The following is a 22799-nucleotide window of genomic DNA, read 5'->3' as shown; positions in this document are numbered from 1 at the left end:
TACTTTTAAATTCAGAAAGGATGTACATTGACACCTTTCTGTTTTCTCAATGACATTCAATAAATCATTGAAAAAAGGCACAAGTTTAAGTTTGTTCCACCTGAGCGAGTCTGACCACAAGTCAGAGACTACTATGATTACACAAAAATGCATTTGATGGATCCTTTTAGTCTTATTTTAATGCCTCTAAAGGGGAAAGTAATCCAAAAGTAACTGTAATCAGATTACGTTACTGAGTTTGGGTAATCCAAAGGTTAAGTTACTGTTACGTTACTGATTACAATTTCATAGGTAACTAGTAACTGATTACATTCAGAAAGTAACCTAGGTATCAATTCTATGAAACACCCACTTGATTACATTTGATGTTCATAGTGTCATTATGTAAATGATGTGATTCTAAAGAATAGCTTGTTATGAAGTTAACATCCATGCCCGTCCCATCCATGCCCGTCCAACTCTGCCAAAGGCTGAGCAGCACCACCCAAACTGTAGCACTGCTGCTGACACGAGCCTTTTACTTTCAGCACTTATATTGTAATGTGCATTGTACCTGAAACAATTGACGGCCTTGGTCAGTGCATGCGTCAGGGGCAACCTTCGCCAAATGTGACATGGCAGCCCTGAGAGTAAGCAATATCCAGCCACAATCCTTGTTGCAACACGTGTAGGCTGTATCGCCAACCATAATGCAGTAAAGTCAACAAGTTCTGATCTGAGGGTAGGCTTACTGAATATGGAGGTAGCCTGATAGTAATAACTGTAGCCACTTTGTGGCAAAGCAGCACCTGTTGAAAAGCTCCAGGTAGAAGTCACCCGTGGACACAGATCTAGGATCAGCTTCCTGCTCCCATCCTAACCCTAACTACCATGATGAAAATACAAAAATGATCTTAGATGTGTCTAAGGGGCTATTTCACCACACTCCTGACCTAAATGTGTGTTTGTGTGTGGGTATATCAGGGGGTTAGGTACAGAAGAAGACACTTTTCCATTTTGTAAGGATCAATAAAGTACTTTTCTTCTACATCAGCGTCTAGGGCAGGGGTGTCAAACTAATTATATGGAGGGCCTGATGTCTGCTGGTTTTTGGTTTTTCCTTTCAATTAAGACCTAGACAACGAGGTGAGAGGAGTTCCTTACTAGTAAGTGACCTTAATTCATCGATCAAGTGCAAGGGAGGAGTGAAACCCTGCATACACTCAGCCCTCTGTGGAATGGGTCTGACAAATGTGGTCTAGGGGAAACTTCACCCTACCCGTGTAAACGAAGGCAGACAATGAGGAGGAGAAGAAGACTTACGGCTGGCATAGCTTGACCAGGTCCTGGTCTGTGGTCCCGGGGTGAAGACCACGGATGTACAGGTTAGTTTTACTCAGTTGTTCCCCTCCCCCGCCACTGTTGTTGCTGTTGGTGTTGGGACTGGGGGGTGCCATCTGGTGGCCGGAGGACACATAGGCCTGCTGGAAACAGAGAGAGACAATGATATAGGACACATCCGCATGCTGAGAACACAGAGAGAGAGGGAGAGAGAGACGGTTATATAGGACAACATACGTATGCTGAAAACAAGAGAGAGAGAGAGATGGAGAGAGAGAGAGGGAGAGAGAGACGGTTATATAGGACAACATACGTATGCTGAAAACAAGAGAGAGAGCGAGCGAGAGGGAGAGAGAGACGGTTATAAGTCAGGGCTATTCAAATCCGAGCCTGGAGGTCAGAGGTACTACTGTTCTACCTGATAATTGCACCCACCTGGTGTCCCAGGTCTAAATCGATCCTTAATTAGAGGGGAAGAATGAGAATCAGCAATGGAACTGGCTTTGAGGCCCAGGCACTAACGCTCCTCAGGTCTTCTGCTGGACCACAAAGATAATAAACAATTTAAAGTTGTGATTTTGGAATTGGAGAATCTAATAAAAGGGTGGGAGTGGGAGTTGGTAGATTCCTCTCTTTCTAGGTGGTTAAGAATATGTGTGGGTGTGTATTCAGTTCAGGTACTTTTTATTTACCCTTTTGGTTACTTTTACCCCTTTTTCTCCCCAATTTCGTGGTATCCAATGGGTAGTTACAGTCTTGCCTCCGCTGCAACTCCCGTACGGACTCGGGAGAGGCAAAGGTCGAGAGCCGTGCGTTCTCTGAAACACAACCCAACCATGCCGCACTGCTTCTTGTCACAACACCCACTTAACCCGGAAGCCAGCAGCACAAATGCGTTGGAGGAAACACCGTGCACCTGGAGACATTGTCAGTGTGCACTGCGTCCGGCTCACCACAGGAGACGCTAGTCCATGATGGGACAAGGACATCCCTGCTGGCGAAACCCTCCCCTAAACCAGTCGAAGCTGGGCCAATTGTATACCGAACAGATCCTTGTCGCAACACGTGTAGGCTGTAAGGTTGTATCGCCAACCAGAATGCAGCATAGTCAGAATTTCGAACCCAGAATCTCTAGTGGCACAGCTAGTACTGAGATACAGTGACAGACCACCGTGCCACTCGGGAGACCAGTTCAGGAACTTTATATTTTCATAAATTAATCATAGCATGCTTTTAATTGTTATAGCTGTTACCGTTCAAAAGGACTAAAACTCAAACCCCGGTTTTTAACAAATACAAATGGTGGGTCAAGAGACAGGCAATTGTGTGAAAGCAGTGTAAAACGATAGCACACAGCCTTCATGTCAGAATTCACCAATACTGCATTCTGAAGTGAACGTGGGGCCTCTTTGCTGCCTAGGGCATATTGGGAAAACGGGCCTCTTTCTGCTTACTCCATATTGGGCAACTGCTCCTTTTTTCTCTATCAATTTCCAAACCGCGTAAAATTCCTCGGCTTTGCACAGCGAAACCCAATGAGTCAAAGAACAACATACACCAATATTTAGTTTGATGGCGCTGAATTCTGTGACGTGTGTAAACACTTTCTATCTTTCGTTCTTTGTGAGAAGTCATGGGCTGTCTTTTCTCCCATACCACACTCTCTGTATAAAGGGAGTGCTTCAAAACACAACACAAACATCCGGTCGGGCCTTTTCCACAACACCCACAGGTTCAACTCAGTTGTTTAGACATTTCCCTCTCATGCCCCCCTAAGACAATTGTGTCCTCAACAATACAGCATAGCTAACCTTTGGTCAACTCCCTAAAAAGGTGCCAAAATAGTTAACAATTAGAACTGTGAGGTCAACTCAGTCCACAATAGGTCCAAGGTTCATACATTCATGAGCACCGTGGTTACTTAAATATGTCACAGCAAAGGGGAAACGAGGAGACAGGAGAGCTCCCAGCGATGATTAACAAAACACTCTTTTGGGAAGAGTTCCCTGTCAGCTGAGCCTAGCACAGAAGAGCAGCATTCTCTGACCCGCTATAACTGTTTATAACAAGCTGCTTAATGCAGCCTATAAACAACTCTCCCTATAGCACTTTAGCAGCATTCTGAGTGGTGCTAAAATAGCCTATGGGGAGGATCAGTTATTCAACACACTGAGTCGCAACACACAAACTACACCCACAATAACATCTGCTAACATCTGCTAAACATGTGTATGTGACAAATACAATTTGATTTAATTTGACGAGCTCTTGCCCAACAGGCAAAACATCACAGTTTCCCATGAATGAGTCTGGAATAGTTGGATTCAAGAGTAAATGTTTTAGCTTCACTTGAATCCACTATTTTTTATTTCACAACTGTTAAGTGAAATCGTTTTCTTATGGCAGTAATAATGGTTTGAGTAGCGTTGTGTTCTTTCATTAAGTTGGAGATTGATTGAAGTTGCTTCCCAGGAAAGAGAGCCGTTTCCAAAACAAGTATATTGACGCAATAATACCATTTTAGCACAACAACGTTACACGATACTTTTAACAATCTCAAATAAACATTCCTTCAACAGTACATAAACACCAGTGGCTAGAGGCTGTGACCGTTTGTTATTGTGGAAGATTTAATGAGTGTGTGTGTGTGTGTGTGTGTGTGTGTGTGTGTGTGTGTGTGTGTGTGTGTGTGTGTGTGTGTGTGTGTGTGTGTGTGTGTGTGTGTGTGTGTGTGTGCTCATTCGTGTATGTGTATGTATCAACTCGTGTTTTAAAAATCTAATTTTATTGGTCACATACACATATTTTGAAGATGTTATCATGGGTGTAGCAAAATGCATACAGTATGTCCCTAGCTCCAACTACCTAAAAATACAAAACAATACACACAAAGCCCAAAAAATAAAAGAATTAAGAAATATTACAACGAGCAATGTCAGAGTCTGGAATATACAGTAAATATGTATGGACATGATGGTGTGTCTATAGACATTAGTCTCCTATACACTACCAGTCAAAAGTCTTAGAACACCTACTCATTCAAGGGTTTTTCTTTATTTTCACTATTTTCTATGTTGTAGAATAATAGTGAAGACATCAAAACTATGAAATAACACATATGGAATAATGAAGTAACCAAAAAAGTGTTAAACAAATCAAAAAGCTTCAAAAAGCCACCTATTGCCTTGATGACAGCTTTGCACACTCTTGGCATTCTCTCAACCAGCTTCACCTGGAATGCTTTTCCAACAGTCTTGAAGGAGTTCCCACATATGCTGAGCACTTGTTGGCTGCTTTTCCTTCACTCACCCCAAACCATATCAATTTGGTTGAGGTCGGGGGATTGTGGAGGCCAGGTCATTTGATGCAGCACTCCATCACTCTCCTTCTTAGTAAAATAGCCCTTGCACAGCCTGTAGGTGTGTTGGGTCATTGTCCTGTTGAAAAACAAAGCCCAAACAAGATGGGATGGCGTATCGCAGCTGAATGCTGTGGTAGCGATGCTGGTTAAGTGTGCCAAGAATTATAAATAAATCACAGACAGTGTCACAGCAAAGCACCCCCATACCATAACAACTCCTCCTCCATGCAGTTGGAACTAAGAATCTCCAATTTGAACTCCAGACCAAAGGACAAAATTCCACCGGTTTAATGTCCATTGCTTGTGTTTCTTGGACTAAGCAAGTCTCTTCTTCTTATTGGTGTCCTTTAGTAGTGGTTTCTTTGCAGCAATATAAATTCTAAGTGCATTTGTTTAACACTTTTTTAGTTACTACATGATTCTATATGTGTTATTTCATAGTTTTGATGTCTTCACAATTATTCTACAATGTAGAAAATAGTAAGAATAAACACAAACCCTTGAATGAGTAGGTGTTCTAAACCTTTTGACCGGTAGTGTATATTTACAGTATATGAATACAAAATGTGGGTACAGCAGTAGCTATATAGGATGAGACTTGACTAGAAAGCAGTATATACTGTACATACATTGCTTTCAGAAAGTTGTCAGCCTGCATTTAAAATGGATCCAATTTAGATTTTTTTCTGTCACTGGCCTACACAAAAGACCCCATAATGTCAAAGTGGAATTATGTTTTAAGAAATGTTTGCTAATTCATAAAAAATTAAAAGATTAAGTATTTTGAGTCAATAAGTATTCAACCCTTTTATTTATGGCCTAAATAAGTTCAGGAGTCAAATGTTAATTAACAAGTCGCAAAATAAGTTGCATGGACTCAATAATAATAGTGTTTAACATGATTTTGGATTAACTTCTTCTTCTTTTGGATTATCTACCAATTATATGCATATCCTATCTTCTGGGCCTGAGTGGAAGGCAGTTTAATTTGGGCACGCTTTTCATCCAAAATTCCAAATGTTGCCCCCTACTCTAGAGAAGTTAAATAATTTTTTTTAAAGACTAATTGACAAATGTTGCACAGGTGTGGAAATCTCCTAGAGACTTACCCAGAAAGACTCACAGCTGTAATTACTGACAAAGGTGCTTCTACAAAGTATTGACTCAGGGATGTGAATACTTGCAGTATGTAAATTAGATATTTCTGTATTTCATGTTCAATATATTTGCAAAAATGTCTAAAAATGTTTTTACTTTGTAATTATGGGGTATTGTCTGTAGATGGATGAGAAAAATATATATGTCATCCATTTTGAATTCAGGCTGTAACACAACACAATGTTGAATAAGTCAAGAGGTATGAATAGTTCCTGAAGGATCTGTATGAAGTGGGAAAAACGGTATGTAAACATTATTAAAATGACCAGTGTTCAATGACTATGTACATAGGGAAGCAGTCTCTAAGGTAGGGTACTGGGCAGAGGCTGGCTAGTGGTGACAATTTAAGTCTGATGGCCTGGAGATAGAAGCTGTTTTTCAGTCTCTCGGTCCCAGCTTTGGTGCACTTGTACTGTCTCTGCCTTCTTCATGGTATCACTTTGAACAGGATGTGGTTCCGGTGCCCGAGGTCCTTAATGATCTTCTTGGCGTTCCTGTGACACCGGTTGCAGTAGATGTCCCGTGGGGCAGGCAGTGTGTCCCCAGGGATGCGTTGGGCTGACCGCACCTTCCTCTAGAGAGCCCTGCAGTTGCGGACTGTACAGTTGCCATACCAGGTGGTGATACAGTCTGACAGGATGCTCTCAATGGTGCATTTGTAGAAGTTCATGAGGGTCTTAGGGGCCAAGCCAAATTCCTTCAGCCTCCTGAGGTTGAAGAGGCACTGTTGCGCCTACGTCACCAGACTGCCTGTGTGGATGGACCATTTCAGGTTGTTAGTGATGTGCACGCTGAGGAACTTGAAGCTTTTTACACTCTCCACAGCGGCCCTATTGATGTGGATGGAGGAGTGCTCCCTCTGCTATTTCCTGAAGTCCACGATCAGCTCCTTCATTTTGTTGTCATTGAGGGAAAGGTTATTTTCCTGGCACCACTCTGCCAGGGTCCTCACCTCCACCCTGTAGGCTGTCTCGTCGTTGTTGGTAATCAAGCCTACCACTGTTGTGTCGTCTGCAAACTTGATGATTGAGTTGGAGATGTGTGTGGCCATGTAGTCATGGGTGAACAGTGGAGGTGTTTTTGCCTACCTTCAACACCTGGGGTCGGCCCATCAGGATGTCCAGGACCCAGTTGCACAGGGCAGGGTTCAGACTAGAGGTCGACCGATTATGATTTTTCAACGCCGATACCGATACTGATTATTGGAGGAGCAAAAAAAGCATATACCGATTAATTGCCCGATATATTTTTGTAATAATGACAATTACAACAATACTGAATTAACACTTTTATTTTAACTTAATATAATACATAAATAACATCTATTTAGTCTCAAATAAGTAATGAAACATGCTCAATTGATTTAAATAATGCAAATACACAGTGTTGGAGAAGCAAGTAAAAGTGCAATATGTGCCATGTAAAAAAGCTAACGTTTAAGTTCCTTGCTCAGAACATGAGAACATATGAAAGCTGGTGGTTCAATATTCCCAGTTCTTCAATATTCCCAGTTAAGAAGTTTTAGGTTGTAGTTACTATCGGAATTATTAACGCATTGACTATTTCTCTCTATACCATTTGTATTTCATATACCTTTGACTATTGGATGTTCTAATAGGCACTTCATTATTGCCAGCCTAATCTCAGGAGTTGATAGTCTTGAAGTCATAAACAGAGCTGTGAATCAAGCATTGCTTAGAGCTGAGGGCAAACATAGTAAAGTTTGAATGAATTCTTACAAGCCTGCTGCAGCCTACCACCACTCAGTCAGACTGCTCTATCAAATATCAAATCATAGACTTAATTATAATTTAATAAACACAGAAATACGAGCCTTTGGTCATTAATATGGTCAAATCAGGAAACAATCATTTCGAAAACAAAACGTTTATTCTTTCAGTGAAATACGGAACCATTCCGTATTTTATCGAACAGGTGGCAGACCTGAGTCTAAATATTGCTGCTACATTGCACAACCTTCAATGTTATGTCATAATTATGTAAAATACTGGCAAATTAGTTCACAACGAGCCAGGTGGCCCAAACTGTTGCATATACCCAGACTCTGCGTGCAATGAACGCAAGAGAAGTGACACAATTTCCCTAGTTAATATTGCCTGCTAACATGAATTTATTTTAACTAAATATGCAGGTTTAAAAATGTTTACTTCTGTGTATTGATTTTAAGAAAGGCATTGATGTTTATGGTTAGGTACATTCGTGCAACGATTGTGCTTTTTTCGCGAATGCGCACTTGTTATATCATCCCCCTTTTGGCGAATGAGGCTGATTCAATGATAAATTAACAGGCACCGCATTGATTATATGCAACGCAGGACAAGCTAGTTAACCTAGTAATATCATCAACCATGTGTAGTTAACTAGTGACTTTGTGAAGATTGATTGTTTTTTATAAGATAAGTTTAAGGCTAGCTAGCAACTTACCTTGGCTTCTTGCCGCACTCACGTAACAGGTGGTCTGCCTGCCACGCAGTTTCCTCATGGAATGCAATGTAATCGGTCATAATTGTCATCCAAAAATGCAGATTACCGATTGTTATGAAAACTTGAAATCGGTCCTAATTAATCGGCCATGCTGATTAATCAGTCGGCCTCTAGTTCAGACCCAGGACCCCAAGCTTAGTGATGAGCTTGGAGGGCACTATGGTGTTGAAGGCTGAGCTGTAGTCGATTAACAGCATTCTTACATAGGTATTCATCTTGTTCAGGTGGGATAGGGCAGTGTGCAGTGCAAAGGCAAATGTGATTGCGTCATCCGTGGATCTGTTGGAGCGATATGCAAACTATAGTGGGTCTAGGGTGTCGGGTAAGGTGGAGGTGATATGATCCTTAACTAGCCTCTCAAAGCACTTCATGATGACAGAAGTGAGTGCTACAGGGCGATAGTTATTTAGTTCAGTTAACTTTGCTTTCTTGGGTACATGAACAATGGTGGACATCTTGAAGCAAGTGGGGACAATAGACTGGATAGAGAGAGATTAAATATGTGCGTAAACACTCCAGCCAGCTGGTTGGCACATACTCTGAGGACGCGGCTAGGGATTCCGTCTGGGCTGGCAGCCTTGCAAGGGTTAACACCCTTAAATGTCTTACTCACGTTGGCCACGGCCATGGAGAACAGGAGCTCACAGTCCTCGTGAGCGGCGGTGGTCACTGTGTTTTCCTCAAAGCGTGCGAAGAAGGTGTTTAGCTTCTCCGGGAGCAAGGCATCAATGTCTACAACATGGCTGGTTTTCCCTTTATAATCCATGATTGTCTGGAGTCCCTAAAACTTATGTCTTGTGTCTGAGCCGTTGAATTGTGACTCCACTTTGTCTCTTTACTGACTTTTTGCTTGTATGATTGCCTTACAAAGGGCATAGCTGGACTGTTTGTACTCATCCATGTTCCCAGTCACCTTGCTGTGGTTAAATGCGATAGTTCCCGCTTTCAGTTTTGCGTAAATGCTGCCATCTATCCACTGTTTTTGGTTTGGATAAGTTCTAATCGTCACAGTGGGAACAACGTCCATTATACACTTCCTGATTAACTCAATCACAGAGCCAGTGTATATGTCAATATTATTCTCAGGGGCAACCTGGAACATATCCCAAGATGTGTGATCAAAACAATCTTGAAGCATAGATTCTGATTGGTCAGACCAAAGTTGAACAGTATTTACCACGGGAACTTCCTGTTTAAGTTTCTGCCTATAGGAAGGGAGGAGCAGAATGGAGGAGTGATCTGATTTGCTGAAGGGCGGGTGGGGGAGGGCATTGTAGCCATACTGGAAGGGGGAGTAGCAATGGTCAAAAATTCTTGATGAGCGAGTAGTGCAGGTGATGTGTTGATAGAACTTCAATAGCGTTTTCCATAGATTTGCTTTATTCAAGTCCCCAGCTACAATAAATGCGGAGTCAGGATATGCGGTTTCCAGTTTGCACAAAGTCCAGTGTAGTTCCTTGAGATCTGTTGCGGTGTTTAATTCCATTTCTTAAGACAACTGAAGCATTCCATTCACCTTCCCAATCGAACCGCCACGTGTCGTTTGACTAATGAAAAATGAAAAATATTCTTCATCCTTGCCAGCGCCTCTGCAGTAGCCTATTCCTAGGTGATTTGTAGAATACTGCCTATAGTATTGCTCTCCTATAGAGGCCCTGTCCTGTTCCCTGCTTGTCTCCTGAAGGGGTTCTAATTAGGCCAGGCTCAGTGGACGAACTGCACCAGGGGTACAATGGGTCAATTTGTCTACAGATCAGACTCCCCATGTTTAGGAATACCTCAGTGAGGGGGGTCGAGACACAGAGGGGCGAGTCAAGAGCAGGGGCCGAATCTCGCTAATTACACCTCATCCACAGGGACACAGTGTCCCCCTTTGTGTCCCCTGAACAAAAAAAGGAGATATCCCCCCCATATGAGCCGCCACTGAACCCCCTGAAGCCCAGGCGCAGGCTCATTTCTCCAGGTCCTCCAATGCTGATTCAGCCTGAAAAGATTCTCTGTATTTGCTCATGTTAGATGACATGTGGGCATGCCCTGGTCAAATTAAAACACAAAAAGATGGGGGAGTTTTAGTGTCCCCTTCACTCTCTCCCTTTCTCCCCCCCTCCTCTCTCTCTCTTTCCCTCACACACACACACACACACACACTATACAACCACAGAGCAGATTTGAAAATTCTGTGCAACTTTTGGTGCGCGTTTACTGTGATCATTGAGGCTGTACCCACTTTAAGTTACAATTATAACAGTGGTCAAGTAGGCTACTGTGGCTATTTGTTCATTATGTAGACCTTTCAGAGTGGACTAACATCAAAAACAATGGGAGAAAATGCATCCCATAATATATTAACATGGAAATAGCTGTTCTATCATTCAGCCAACAGTAGCAGCCAATGTGCGGTGTTCAACATAGGCCTACATTTCATAAGACTTTTGAAAAAAAAAACATGCATGGCTTGACATTAACCTGTTTATCAACTTGTCCTTCAGATAAGGAGGTGACCGAAAATATTGTGTTGTTTGATGCAAGAAACCATTTTACAAAATAAAATTCATTATTATCCCATAACATTATTACCGAGAATCAGACAAATTGTGCTAACCTCTGCCTAATGGCTACTTAGCTTACCTTTAAGACAAAAAAGCTGTTAACCTGACTCGTTTTTCAAAGATGGCTAGAAATGCATGTTTTGTGCTCTTGGAGGAAGAAACCACTCCACCCATTGCTGACTAGAAATGAGCTATAACTGGGCTAATAACTCACTTAATGGCAAAGAATATGCACAAATGTGCACACTGGCTACATGCAACTCTCGCTTTGATCTCAAAACAGGCACAGCTCACGACCACTCATACTGTGAACACAGTCCTGTTCAAAGTGAATGGCACAGATCCATATATGGCAATGGTCTATTTGAATATAGGGAGACTGCAGCTCTGATTGGTTATGGCGCACCAGTTTGGTAGAGTATGGGTCGTGCCTGTCAATGTAATAGAATCCTACTCCAATGCACACTGCCTACAAGAAAATCTCTTGCATAGTTTGTTTTGTTTCGATATGTTGCAATCAGTATATTGCGTTGATTCGATCACAATTCTCACTGTAGAGGGAAACTAAAGGGGAAAACGAAAGGGGAACTAGAAAGTTGAGTGAAGTTCAATCTCGTGCTTCTCTACGCAAGCTGATATTTCTTCTGTGCAGCAGTCCCGGGGAGCACACTACACCACACACACCAGTGCACCCACTTGGTGTTAACGGTGTGCAGTCATTTTCCAGCAAATACCTTTCTCACTCTTTTTTTGTAATGAACACATGAATACTGATCATTATATATTCGTAACTCTAGAAATGAATGTCGGTGTGTTTGTGTGTGTCCTATGTAGAATAGAAAACCTGCAGGAATGGTGTGCCCACATCTTTATAGGAACATGATTTCTACAGTAACCTTTAACTAGGGCTACACACAAAGTTGCTGTGGATGATCAAAACAATCTAATTGCTCTCCATTTCCCAAAATGAGGGATTATGACCACAGCAAGTATGTGTGATGTTGAGTAGACTGGAGCTGCTTCCGTCACACCAAACCTAGTGGCTACAGAGCCTGTAATTCCATCATACCAAACTTAGTGGCTATAGAGCCTGTAATTCCATCATACCAAACCTAGTGGCTAAATAGCCTGTAGCTTTCTGCTTGTAATGAACTCATTCACAAAGGTACTTGTTACATTCACACAGTCTAGCTTGGCTATCTTTGTCTGTAGGGAAGTGGGTCTGGGTTTCCAACCTGTCTCTCTGACCATGCAGCCACCTCAGACTAACTCATAATAGTAACCTTATCCTGTGACCACTCTCGTTTCCAGGGCACACGCACACATGCACGCACGCACGCACACACACACACACACACACACACACACACACACACACACACACACACACACACACACACACACACACACACACACACACACACACACACACACACACACACACACAGGATAACACTAAAACCTCAACTCGTTTTCCTTCAGCAGTCCCTCTGCTACCAACCTGACAATTTCCACTCAGACTAGGCTACCCAATCTGCATTACACTGAAATGCTTCCCATTTCCCTGTCCATTTATCAGACAAACTTTCATATATTCCCCATTTCCTCCATGATGGGCAGAAGAATGGCCTGGGATAGAAGACACTGCTGTTCACTGACCATTTTATAGGCCACACTGTTGTTTAATAGTTTCAGGAAATCTGAGCGCAAAACCTCTTCTCCCTTAGATATAACTCTGTCGGTCTTGCTCTCTGTTTCTAACTTTTTCTTCCTGTTGGGCTTGTCTGTTTATAGCTGGTTTCCTGTATCCTATAGCTGGAACATTTGTTCCCACCACCAAAAGGAGAGGACGGTGACATACAAATTTGTGAACTGTCTGAGAAGCAGCCTCCAGTTGGTCCAAATTACATAGTCTTTTTGATACGTAATTCGGTTAGTTGAGAAAATATTTGATAAACTAGAAATACTCTTTCAGAGCCAAGAAAATAGCCCACATTTGAGTACATTTAGACTAAAGACTTGTCGTAAAATGCTTAACGTTTTTGCAACATTAAACCCAATGAGTCAATTTGATATTAAAACTACAGTAGATCATTCAACATTTGAATCTATGTATAACGTATCTGATAATGAAATCCATCTATTCTTCAACTGTGCTCTCAGATCCACCAAATAGTTACTTTTCCTTATCCTGTTCTCCAGCCAACACGGTACGACCACAAAGCTATGGGCTTGGTTGCTTACAGTAAAAGAAAGTCATTATTCTCGGCCTTGGCCTCAGGTGACTGGCAAACGTTACTCTGAACATAGGCTGAACGTTCCGGTGCTGTGGGTTATAGTTGGCAGGCTGATAGAGCACACAGAGGCAGACAGGACATCCCTTTATTTTCGCTCCTGATCAGTCATGTTCATCAGCCAGCCAGACAGCCACTCTGCATTCCTACCAGGTGACAAAGGACAAACAGGCCCCCCCGCTTCTCCCCTAGTACCCTCTCTCGCTCTCTCACTCTCTCACTCTCTCACTCTCTCCTACTGTTCTTGCCTTCCTCTCTCTCTCCCTTGCATCCCTCTTCCATGCCCTTTTCTCTCTCTAACTCTTTCATCCTTTTCTTTGTCTTTCTTGCTCACATTCAGGCGTAATGTTCGTGTCAGTACCTGGCATCACTGCAGTGCTTGGCATCATATTTCAGACAGCTGTGCTTTCTCCAAGGACTCTCCCTCCCTCTGTTTCTCTCTCTCTCTCCCCCTTTTTCTTGCTCTCTATACCTGCTCACCTTGTACTACTCATGTGATTGGCAATGGAGGGAGAGACCACTTTCAAATGTCTGATGCATTAAACAATGACAGAGACTTAGGTAAACATACAGCTGGAGCGGGGCCAGCGGGACAAAGGCGACTTCCCCCGGCCAAGTTGATCCAGTGTCAAGCCACTACATCAGTAAACCTTACTCACGGACTGCACCAATCCCAACCCTCCACTACACCAGTAGAACATACTGAACCTACCCCACCCATCCACTACACCAGTGGTCGCATTCCAGGCCAACTACATTGCAGTTGTTGCTTTGCATCAACTAACACATGTACCTTCCCATCGACTGCAAGGTTGGGAATCAGATTGTAATGTCATATGATATGCTTAGCTGATATGGTAAACACCTATTCAGGCGTTGTCAGATCTGGCAGGCGTCTGCAATGCAGTCAGCCTGGAATGAAGCCACTGCCTGCAACTATTCCACCTATCCACTACACCAGCCCAGCTTAAAATGCATAAATGTGTAGTGTCTGATAATACATCCCCCTGGTAGTTGATGTTGCTGAAAAGAACAATGTGTCCATGTTTGAGAAGGCCTCTTTGATATTCCCCCGGGGGACAAAAGGTTTGTGCATGTTTCTATACGGGACTTAAAAGCCCAGACTTATTTTAACTGGCTCTTACACAGAGTATTATCCATGACATAGTCTACAAAGGAGACAATACAAAGGAGACAATATAACAACGGCCAGATATACAGTGCCTTGCGAAAGTATTCGGCCCCCTTGAACTTTGCGACCTTTTGCCACATTTCAGGCTTCAAACATAAAGATATAAAACTGTATTTTTTTTGTGAAGAATCAACAACAAGTGGGACACAATCATGAAGTGGAACAACATTTATTGGATATTTCAAAATTTCAAGGGGGCCGAATACTTTCGCAAGGCACTGTACCAAGTCTGTAACAAAGCACAGACACCCAACAGAAGACTTACTAGTAGAGATACTAAATATACAGTTGAAGTCGGAAGTTTACATATACTTAGGTTGGAGTCATTAAAACTCGTTTTTCAACCACTCCACAAATTTCTTGTTAACAAACTATAGTTTTGGCAAGTCGGTTAGGACATCTATTTTGTGCATGACACAAGTCATTTTTCCAACAATTGTTTACAGACAGATTATTTCACTTATAATTCACTGTATCACAATTCCAGTTGGTCAGATGTTTACATACACTAAGTTGGCTGTGCCTTTAAACTGCTTGGAAAACTCCAGAAAATGATGTCATGGCTTTAGCAGCTTCTGATAGGCTAACTGATTTAATTTGAGTCAATTGGAGGTGTACCTGTGGATGTATTTCAAGGCCTGCCAACAAACTCAGTGCCTCTTTGCTTGACATCATGGGAAAATCAAAAGAAATTAATCAAGATCTCAGAAAAAAAATTGTAGACCTCCACAAGTCCAAACGCCAGAAGGTACCATTTTCATCTGTACAAACAATAGTATGCAAGTTTAAACACCATGGGACCACTCAGCCGTCATACCGCTCAAGAAGGAGACGCATTCTGTCTCCTAGAGATTAACGTACTTTGGTGAGAAAATTGCAAATCAATCCCAGAAGAACAGCAAAGGACCTTGTGAAGATGCTGGAGGAAACCGGTACAAAAGTATCTATATCCACAGTAAAACAAGTCCTATATCGACATAACCTGAAAGGCCGCTCAGCAAGGAAGAATCCACTGCTCCAAAACCGCCATAAAAAAGCCAGATTAAGGTTTGCAACTGCACATGGGGACAAAGATCATACTTTTTGGAGAAATGTCCTCTGGTCTGATGAAACAACAATAGAGCTGTTTGGCCATAATGACCATCGTTATGTTTCGAAGAACACCATCCCAACCGTGAAGCACGGGGGTGGCAGCATCATGTTGTGGGGGTGTTTTGCTGCAGGAGGGACTGGTGCACTTCACAAAATAGATTGCATTATGAGGCAGGAAAATTATGTGGATATATTGAAGCAACATCTCAGACAGGAAGTTAAAGCTTGGTCGCAAATGGGTCTTCCAAAGTTGTGGCAAAATGGCCTAAGGAGAGGAAAAATCAAGGTATGGGAGTGGCCATCACAAAGCCCTGACCTCAATCCTATAGAAAATTTGTGGGCAGAACTGAAAAAGCGTGTGCGATCAAGGAGGCCTACAAACCTGACTCAGTTACACCAGCTCTGTCAGGAAGAATGGGCCAAAATTCACCCAACTTACTGTGGGAAGCTTGTGAAAGGCTACCCGAAACGTTTGACCCAAGTTAAACAATTTAAAGGCAATGCTAACAAATACTAATTGAGTGTATGTAAACTTCTGACCCACTGGGAATGTGATGAAAGAAATAAAAGCTGAAATAAATAATTCTCCTAACTAACCTAAGAGAGGGAATGTTTACTAGGAATAAATGTCAGGAATTGTGAACAACTGAGTTTAAATGTATTTTTTTGGGGTGGGGGGTGGTCATACTATGGATCTTTTAGCTATTTGATTTTGAATTTTAGGACCCCTTTAGGTATAAAATATAGCTACTATACTACTATAGCCCAGAGAAACGCATTGAATAACACATTCATAAATGGAAAATACATTTTAAAAAGGTACATAATAAGAAACAAGTGTGTGTCCTATATGTAGGATATGAAAGCTCAGGAAACTTTTTTTTGTACACATATTTAACCCATTTTGGGGGTAGGCATAAAACTACTTTCATAATTGTTTTTAACCAGGTGCTGATTATCTTCAGAAGAGTCTGTGACACTTCTGGGCGCCATAGAGCAAAACGGAGAACAGCATGTGTTTTTGAGAACACCCCCTTTCCATAGCATGGTCATAATAGGTTAAACCATTCGGACACTACAGACATTTCGTTAGAAGACCAATTTTCAAGATGTCTTATGGTCTGACATACCGCTCTAGCTCTGTCACCTTTCACCGCAGATGCGGAAGTGCGACATAGGCAGATATGGTGGATTGAGATGCATCCAAAGCAAAAACACAGGTATCTCTAGTTTAGACTGACGGATTTTGATGTAGATTATGTTATTTTGTTACTTAGATAGACGTACCGGCGCGTCAATCGACTCTAGATGGGGTTTCCACTAGATAACACAGCCACAAAGTCAAAATGGACAAAAATACATTTATTTTTGGCATTCATTTAAGGTTACAATTAGGCATTAGGTTAGATTTGCGGTTAAGGTTAGAGTAAATGTTAGGGTTAGGTTTAAAATCAGATTTTAAGATACATTTTAGAAATGGCGATGTTGAACCATAATTATGACTTTGTGGCTGTCTTAACTAGTGACGGCCGATTTCATGGAGAAGACATGTTATTTCTCGATTTGAATTTCATACCTTTTCTAAAAAAGGACATACTGAAATGGTCTATTCGTGAGAAGATTGAATTTACTAAGCTTAAATATATTTTCTTAAGTTGGTTAGGCGGCTACATTCGATAAAATTCTATGTGCATGCAGTAAAATAAAATACATTTATGGATGAAGGCAAGCCTGGTCATGACAAGATACACAACTTGGTGAGCATGTCAGACATCTTCTGAGCCTTTCAGACATACGAACAAACACCCATTGTTGTGTGGCGCATATTTTTTTAGATTCAAAAAATTCCATAGCTGTCATCTACCCTACTCAGATCTCTCAGCACCAAAGAAAGGAACATGAAAGCCAAAAGAGGACTGAAAGTAAGCCCCCTGGTTTACATTAGGGCTAGCATCCTACAATGTTGGTGATATTTCAAAGGTTTTTGGGGGTTGAAAGTGAAAGTATGAAATGGTTTAACTCAAAGGAAAGGCATGTAGGGCCTCACTTCCACCAGGCCTCCTTAGGGGATCTTACAGTGAATAGCCTTTTTGTGGAACACTCACAGATCTTTCCCTCATAAACAGGTACTTGTTGTGGTCGCTTAAGTTTATTTTCATGTTGCATTTTAATACTTAGTCATAGGTATTAAAGAGAGAGACCGCTGTATGTTATTGCCATTCAATAACATTTTTCCATCTTTATAGATTGAAGGGTATCCTCTTACAAAGACAAGGCACCATGCCTTTTGTATAATTTATTTTATCATGGGTTTTAGCACTAAACACCAGCATATATTAACACTCAATAAAACAATGATAAACCTTGCAAATGACATCTGCCATTCAATCATCATTCATTCACATTAATTGAGTACTCAATTTGATTGCAAAAAACAAACAAATGTGCACATACAAAAGAGCACAATACTGTATAGAAACATTCAGTCTTTGGTTTGGATTAACCTGCCTCCTCGTTTTATATTTTCTACCAGGAAATTCAGGAAAGGAGAGAAACTGAGATAGTGGGGCAGGCAGAGGAGGATGAGCAGGTGACTCTGGAGGCACCACAGTAACCAAACCCCTGGTGCCATCTGGTTGCTAATCACCTCCCACACACAAAGGGCTCTTTTTTCAGCCCTCAGCTCAGCACGCTGTATATTTTGTGTTCTGTCTCTTATTTACTCCTGCCAGCCGCTCAGGTATACGGGAACGCTTGACAGAAGGAGACGGAGAGAGAGAGAGAGAGAGGGAGGAGAGAGAGGGAGAGGGAGAGGGAGAGGGAGGGAGAGAGAGAGAGAGAGGGAGGGAGAGAGAGAGGGATGGAGAGGGAGGGAGAGAGAGAGGGAGAGGGAGGGAGGGAGAGAGAAAGACAGAGGGAGAGAGAGTGAGAGTGAGGGAGAGCGAGACAGAGGGAGGGAGAGAGAGAGGGAGGGAGAGAGAAAGACAGAGGGCGAGAGAAAGAGAGAGCGAGAGTGGGGGAGAGCGAGAGAGACAGAGAGGGTTGGAGATGGAGTTTGGGAGAGAGACAAGTTGATGGGGAAAGACAGAGAAACAGAGAGGGGGAGAGAGATATTCAAGGAATCTCTCCACACATCTTAGTGCATATGACATCATAGTGGACTCCACCACACAGACCAATTTCTAAACATAAACAAAAACAGGATTAGCGTAGATATTTGACCGTTGCCTGCAATGCACCAACATGCTGGCTATCTCCCTTCCCTTTAATGTAGAAATATTGGTATTACTGAAATACAGAGGGAACAGCAACTTGTTTAAATCTGTCTGTGCTGAGAATATGTAAAATTGTAACTCAAAAAGTCTATCCTTAGGAAAGAAACCTTTTCATTCTTTCTCTCTCTCTCGATATCAATAAACATTAGTTCACAGCGGTAGCTTAAGCTACTCAATCATCAAGCCTTAACCTTATGAACCAGAACTCAAACTGTCACTGAAGAAATATTATGCTTGTTGTCGTCATTACATTTCAGCTCTCAATAAATGAATCATAATATATTTGATATACACTGTTTCATATGGACTGTGACTGTTATGTCCTTGCTCATAAGCCCTACAGTGTAACACAGGCTACTTAGAATACTATAGTATATACACTGAGTGTACAAAACATTAAGAACACCTGGTCTTTCCATGACATAGACTGATCAGGTGGATAAAGGTGAAAACTATGATCCCTTATTGATGTCACACTTGTTAAATCCACTTCAAATCAGTGCAGATGAAGGGGATGGAGACCGTTTAAAGAATTAATTTCAAGCATTGACACAATTGAGACATGGAATGCATGTGCCATTCAGAGGGTGAATGGGCAAGACAAAATATTGACATGCCTTTGAACAGGGTATGATAGTATTAGGAAGGTGTACATTAGGAAGGTGTTCTTAATTTTTTGTACACTCGGAGTAGGTTGATCGTCTTCTTAGGAGTGCACATTTCTATGGAGCATTCGTAATGTTTATCCCTAAGGAGTCAGTTGAGTTTCATGGAGTGACATCATGCCAGAATGATGGCAGTAAAGTCAAGAATACAGGGGAAATCAGGCCAAAGCTTGTGAAACAGGAACACATCCTCTTCCTTTGATTCAACCAGTCACATTATACATTTTGTAACATATCTCATCAAGGAAAACAGAGGAAATAGAGTACACTGATATCACCCATTGGAAGAAGCGGAATTTGAGAAAGAAAAGTCACTTTGGGAAATCACCTATAGAAACAAAATCCTAGAACTCTAACCGGCTAATGATTTTACTCCTGGAACCTGATTCCCCTAGTTTCCCCCAATCCCTAAATCACAATAATCTTACCCCAGTAATACAGTAATAAAATTAGGCCAATTGTATGATAACTGAAGATGTCCGTTGTTTCAGTTTCAATTCAGTGATGTAGCAGACATGATTGTCTAGACATGATAGATATAGTAATATGTCACAACAAGACAATGTACTTCTAAAATTAGCATCGTCACAGATTGGTGTATTAATTTAGTCCTGTATCTCTCGCTCTCTTTCTCGCTCTCTCTTTCTCACTCTCTGTCTATCTCTCCCTCTCTGATGCAACAGAGAAAAGGACCACACCCTCCTCCTCCTTCAAGCAATACAAATGACATCAGGCTCTTGTAGAGGAAAGGTAAACACAAGCAGCCACAGGCAGGCCTGCACAACAGGACCGAGGCTTTGAAAGGATACCAAACACTATTCAAAGGCCTCTTTGGCAGGCAAGCAACATAATAAAAGACAGGCCACATTTTACATGCAAATATATTCATATAAAAGCATTGTTTCAACAATGTGAGTTTTTCCTGTTGTGTAAATGCATCCAAGAGCCACCTAACCAACACTGAAATGTGCCGAATTTGAAAGGCTGATGAGATATATCTTCATTTGGTATATAGTCATTTAGTTGATGACAGTTAAGTAAAACACCTTCATTAAAATGTAACGTTCTAGCCTATGTTCATATTCCAGAGAGAGACTGAAATGCTGTTAATTATGGTAACCTCACTTCATCAGAACAACTATGAAAACACGATTGCATTTCTCTTTGTGGCAAAACTATTATGGCTACAGCATAACTGATCAAATATGTCAGGTGTTGCATTAATAGATACCAATAGCTTTGGCTTTGATCTTGTATTGTGTTTATTTTGAACTCAACATTAATGCAACAGAAAATCGAATAATCTTAATCAATATAATAACAAAATATATGTTGTAATAAAATTGTAAAATCTCGTTAATAGTAAGGCCATAAAAACAATTTAAACCAAAAAAAAAGTATTATTACTGTTACATAAGCGGTAGACTACATTGTAGATGTGTTATATTACAATGTTTAATAATGTCCAATCCCCGACGTTAATTGTAACGTTTCAGTTGCAGATTGATTGTTGCTGGCTACAACATTACAGTATTTTGAATGTAACTGTTATTTTGTTATTCATAATTTGGGGAAAGTGGGTATCGTCACAATGGTGGGTTCTTTCAAGGGGTGGGGCATCTTTGCCTTAAAAAAAAAAAAACTTTGCCAAACTTACGCGGCTGCGTAGACAATGGATACTTGATTTGACACTTGATATCACTGTTCATTGTTCACCATCCCGAAAAGGAGACTGAAATCAATTAAGGCTACATTGAATAACACATTCCCTGTCTCCCTCATCTGCACCCCACCCCCACCTTTTCTGATTCACATTTACGCACAGACGTACACTGACCCAATACTGTACAGTTGCCCATAAAAGTTTGTATCCATTACTGACTTTTTCTAATGACTGAACAGAAGTATATGGTTCGTGTATTGCTCTCTACGGTTGAATTCCCAAATCGTGAATAAAAACTAAATATATAGGTTGCATCGATGCCCGGACCACCGAATAGCAGTTTTTACACATACCACAGTGGGGGTGCAGAATAGTGAGCAGCAATTTTCTCCACGGAGAACGAAGTTGGTTTGGTACGATTCGCTTTTCAAGGACACTGCAGATTGCTGTCACGCACTACACAGATTTCTGTCGCCACTGACACGGGCGTGTTGTCCCACTGGTCGACCGGGAGCGCACAAAAAACAGAAAAGGGTTTACCTTTTTGCCGTTTCTGCTGTTATAGCCGTTGTATGGATTGATTCCTGTCCTTGGCGGTACGGAGAGCAGCATTTTTCTCGGCGCTATGTATGGAGCGGCGAGTACAGCCCAGGCTGCCAAGTGACGTCAGCAGCTCGGGAAGTTAAGCTTGGAATCAGGGGAAGCGATCCGAGCCCCGCTGCCGCCAGTGCTGCTGCTCGCGGCCAAGCGCTGCGCTTTCACGCGTCTGGGTCCTAGCGCGCCAAAAACCAACCGTGCCGATGGAACGGTTTCTGATAGCCAAACATAACGACTGTAATTGGCAATAGGTTGTCAAAGTTCTGCTATGTAAAATCTTATCTAAACCGAATCAACAATGTTCCAGAGCGCAAAGTATTTGATCCTTTACTGAAATTGTGCACCACAGAAATATGGATACTTGTGAGATTTGATCCATTTTATGTCCTTGTTTATTAAGGTCTAAAACTGGCAGAAATCCACTTAAAATATCAATGTGTTGCAATTCGAATAATTAGTTTTAAAAGTCTCACTCTTTAAAAGTCTCTCTCTTTGATATGTCACCTATTATGGAATTGATATTCAAAGAAGCTACCATTAGAAAACAAAATAGACATTTCACCTTGTTTTTAATTCATCTGAAAAGCAATTATTCCTTCAAGAGTTTTCATAATCCTCCAGCATGTTGCATCCCTATCCCCTTCCCCTGGAGAATGCATCCCGCTCCTATGGAGCAGCACAGTGCTTTGTGGACATGACCCTATTCCTAATTTTCCTTCATGGAAATGTTTTTTCTCTTCATGACGTCTTGCACAAATGTGTTAGGTGAGAGACAGTTATGAGAGATCATCCTCAAACTATTCCAGAATTAAGTGGTGTGTGTGTGGTGGGTGTCTGTCTGTCTGTGTGTGTATACAACATTGTATACTAGTTGAATACTTTACAATCATCTGTGAGATTGCTTGTGTGCTGCAACTGGATGTGCATGAGTTTGCATGTGTTTGTTTGAGTGCATACCTAGCCTATAGTGTGTGTTTTAGAGAGAGTGTGTCACTGTTAATGTGTCTCAGAGATGTAGGCTAAGTCATGTCTGTCTGCCCCGACGGCTGTTGGGTTGGAGCATTCCACTGACTAGCTGCAGACGGGGGACAGATAACACAAGTGACATTGTTGCACTCAGCAGAACCC

General features: G+C 41.7%; 1 protein-coding gene across 2 annotated transcripts in view; it reads right to left on the bottom strand.

The window, feature by feature from the left end:
• Positions 1–21782, bottom strand: part of LOC112216746 (RNA-binding motif, single-stranded-interacting protein 2) — a 54756-nt gene extending 32974 nt beyond the window's left edge. Inside the window, exons 1-2 of one of the 2 annotated variants that reach the window (XM_024376796.2) lie at positions 21615–21782; positions 1303–1463 (exon numbers count right to left, since the gene is read on the bottom strand). In XM_024376796.2, the coding sequence (XP_024232564.1) occupies positions 1303–1463; positions 21615–21686 (233 nt within the window). In that variant the 5' untranslated portion in view covers positions 21687–21782. Of the gene's footprint in view, positions 1–1302; positions 1464–21427; positions 21566–21614 lie in introns of those variants that run through there. The other variant, XM_024376803.2, reaches the window with a different exon arrangement.
• Between the last annotated feature and the right edge of the window lie 1017 nt (positions 21783–22799).

This window comes from Oncorhynchus tshawytscha, linkage group LG02 (genome assembly GCF_018296145.1).
Source record: "Oncorhynchus tshawytscha isolate Ot180627B linkage group LG02, Otsh_v2.0, whole genome shotgun sequence".
NCBI classification, from domain to species: Eukaryota; Metazoa; Chordata; class Actinopteri; order Salmoniformes; family Salmonidae; genus Oncorhynchus; species Oncorhynchus tshawytscha.
Note: the sequence above shows the minus strand (reverse complement) of the source record. Positions and strands in the feature narration are given on the sequence as shown.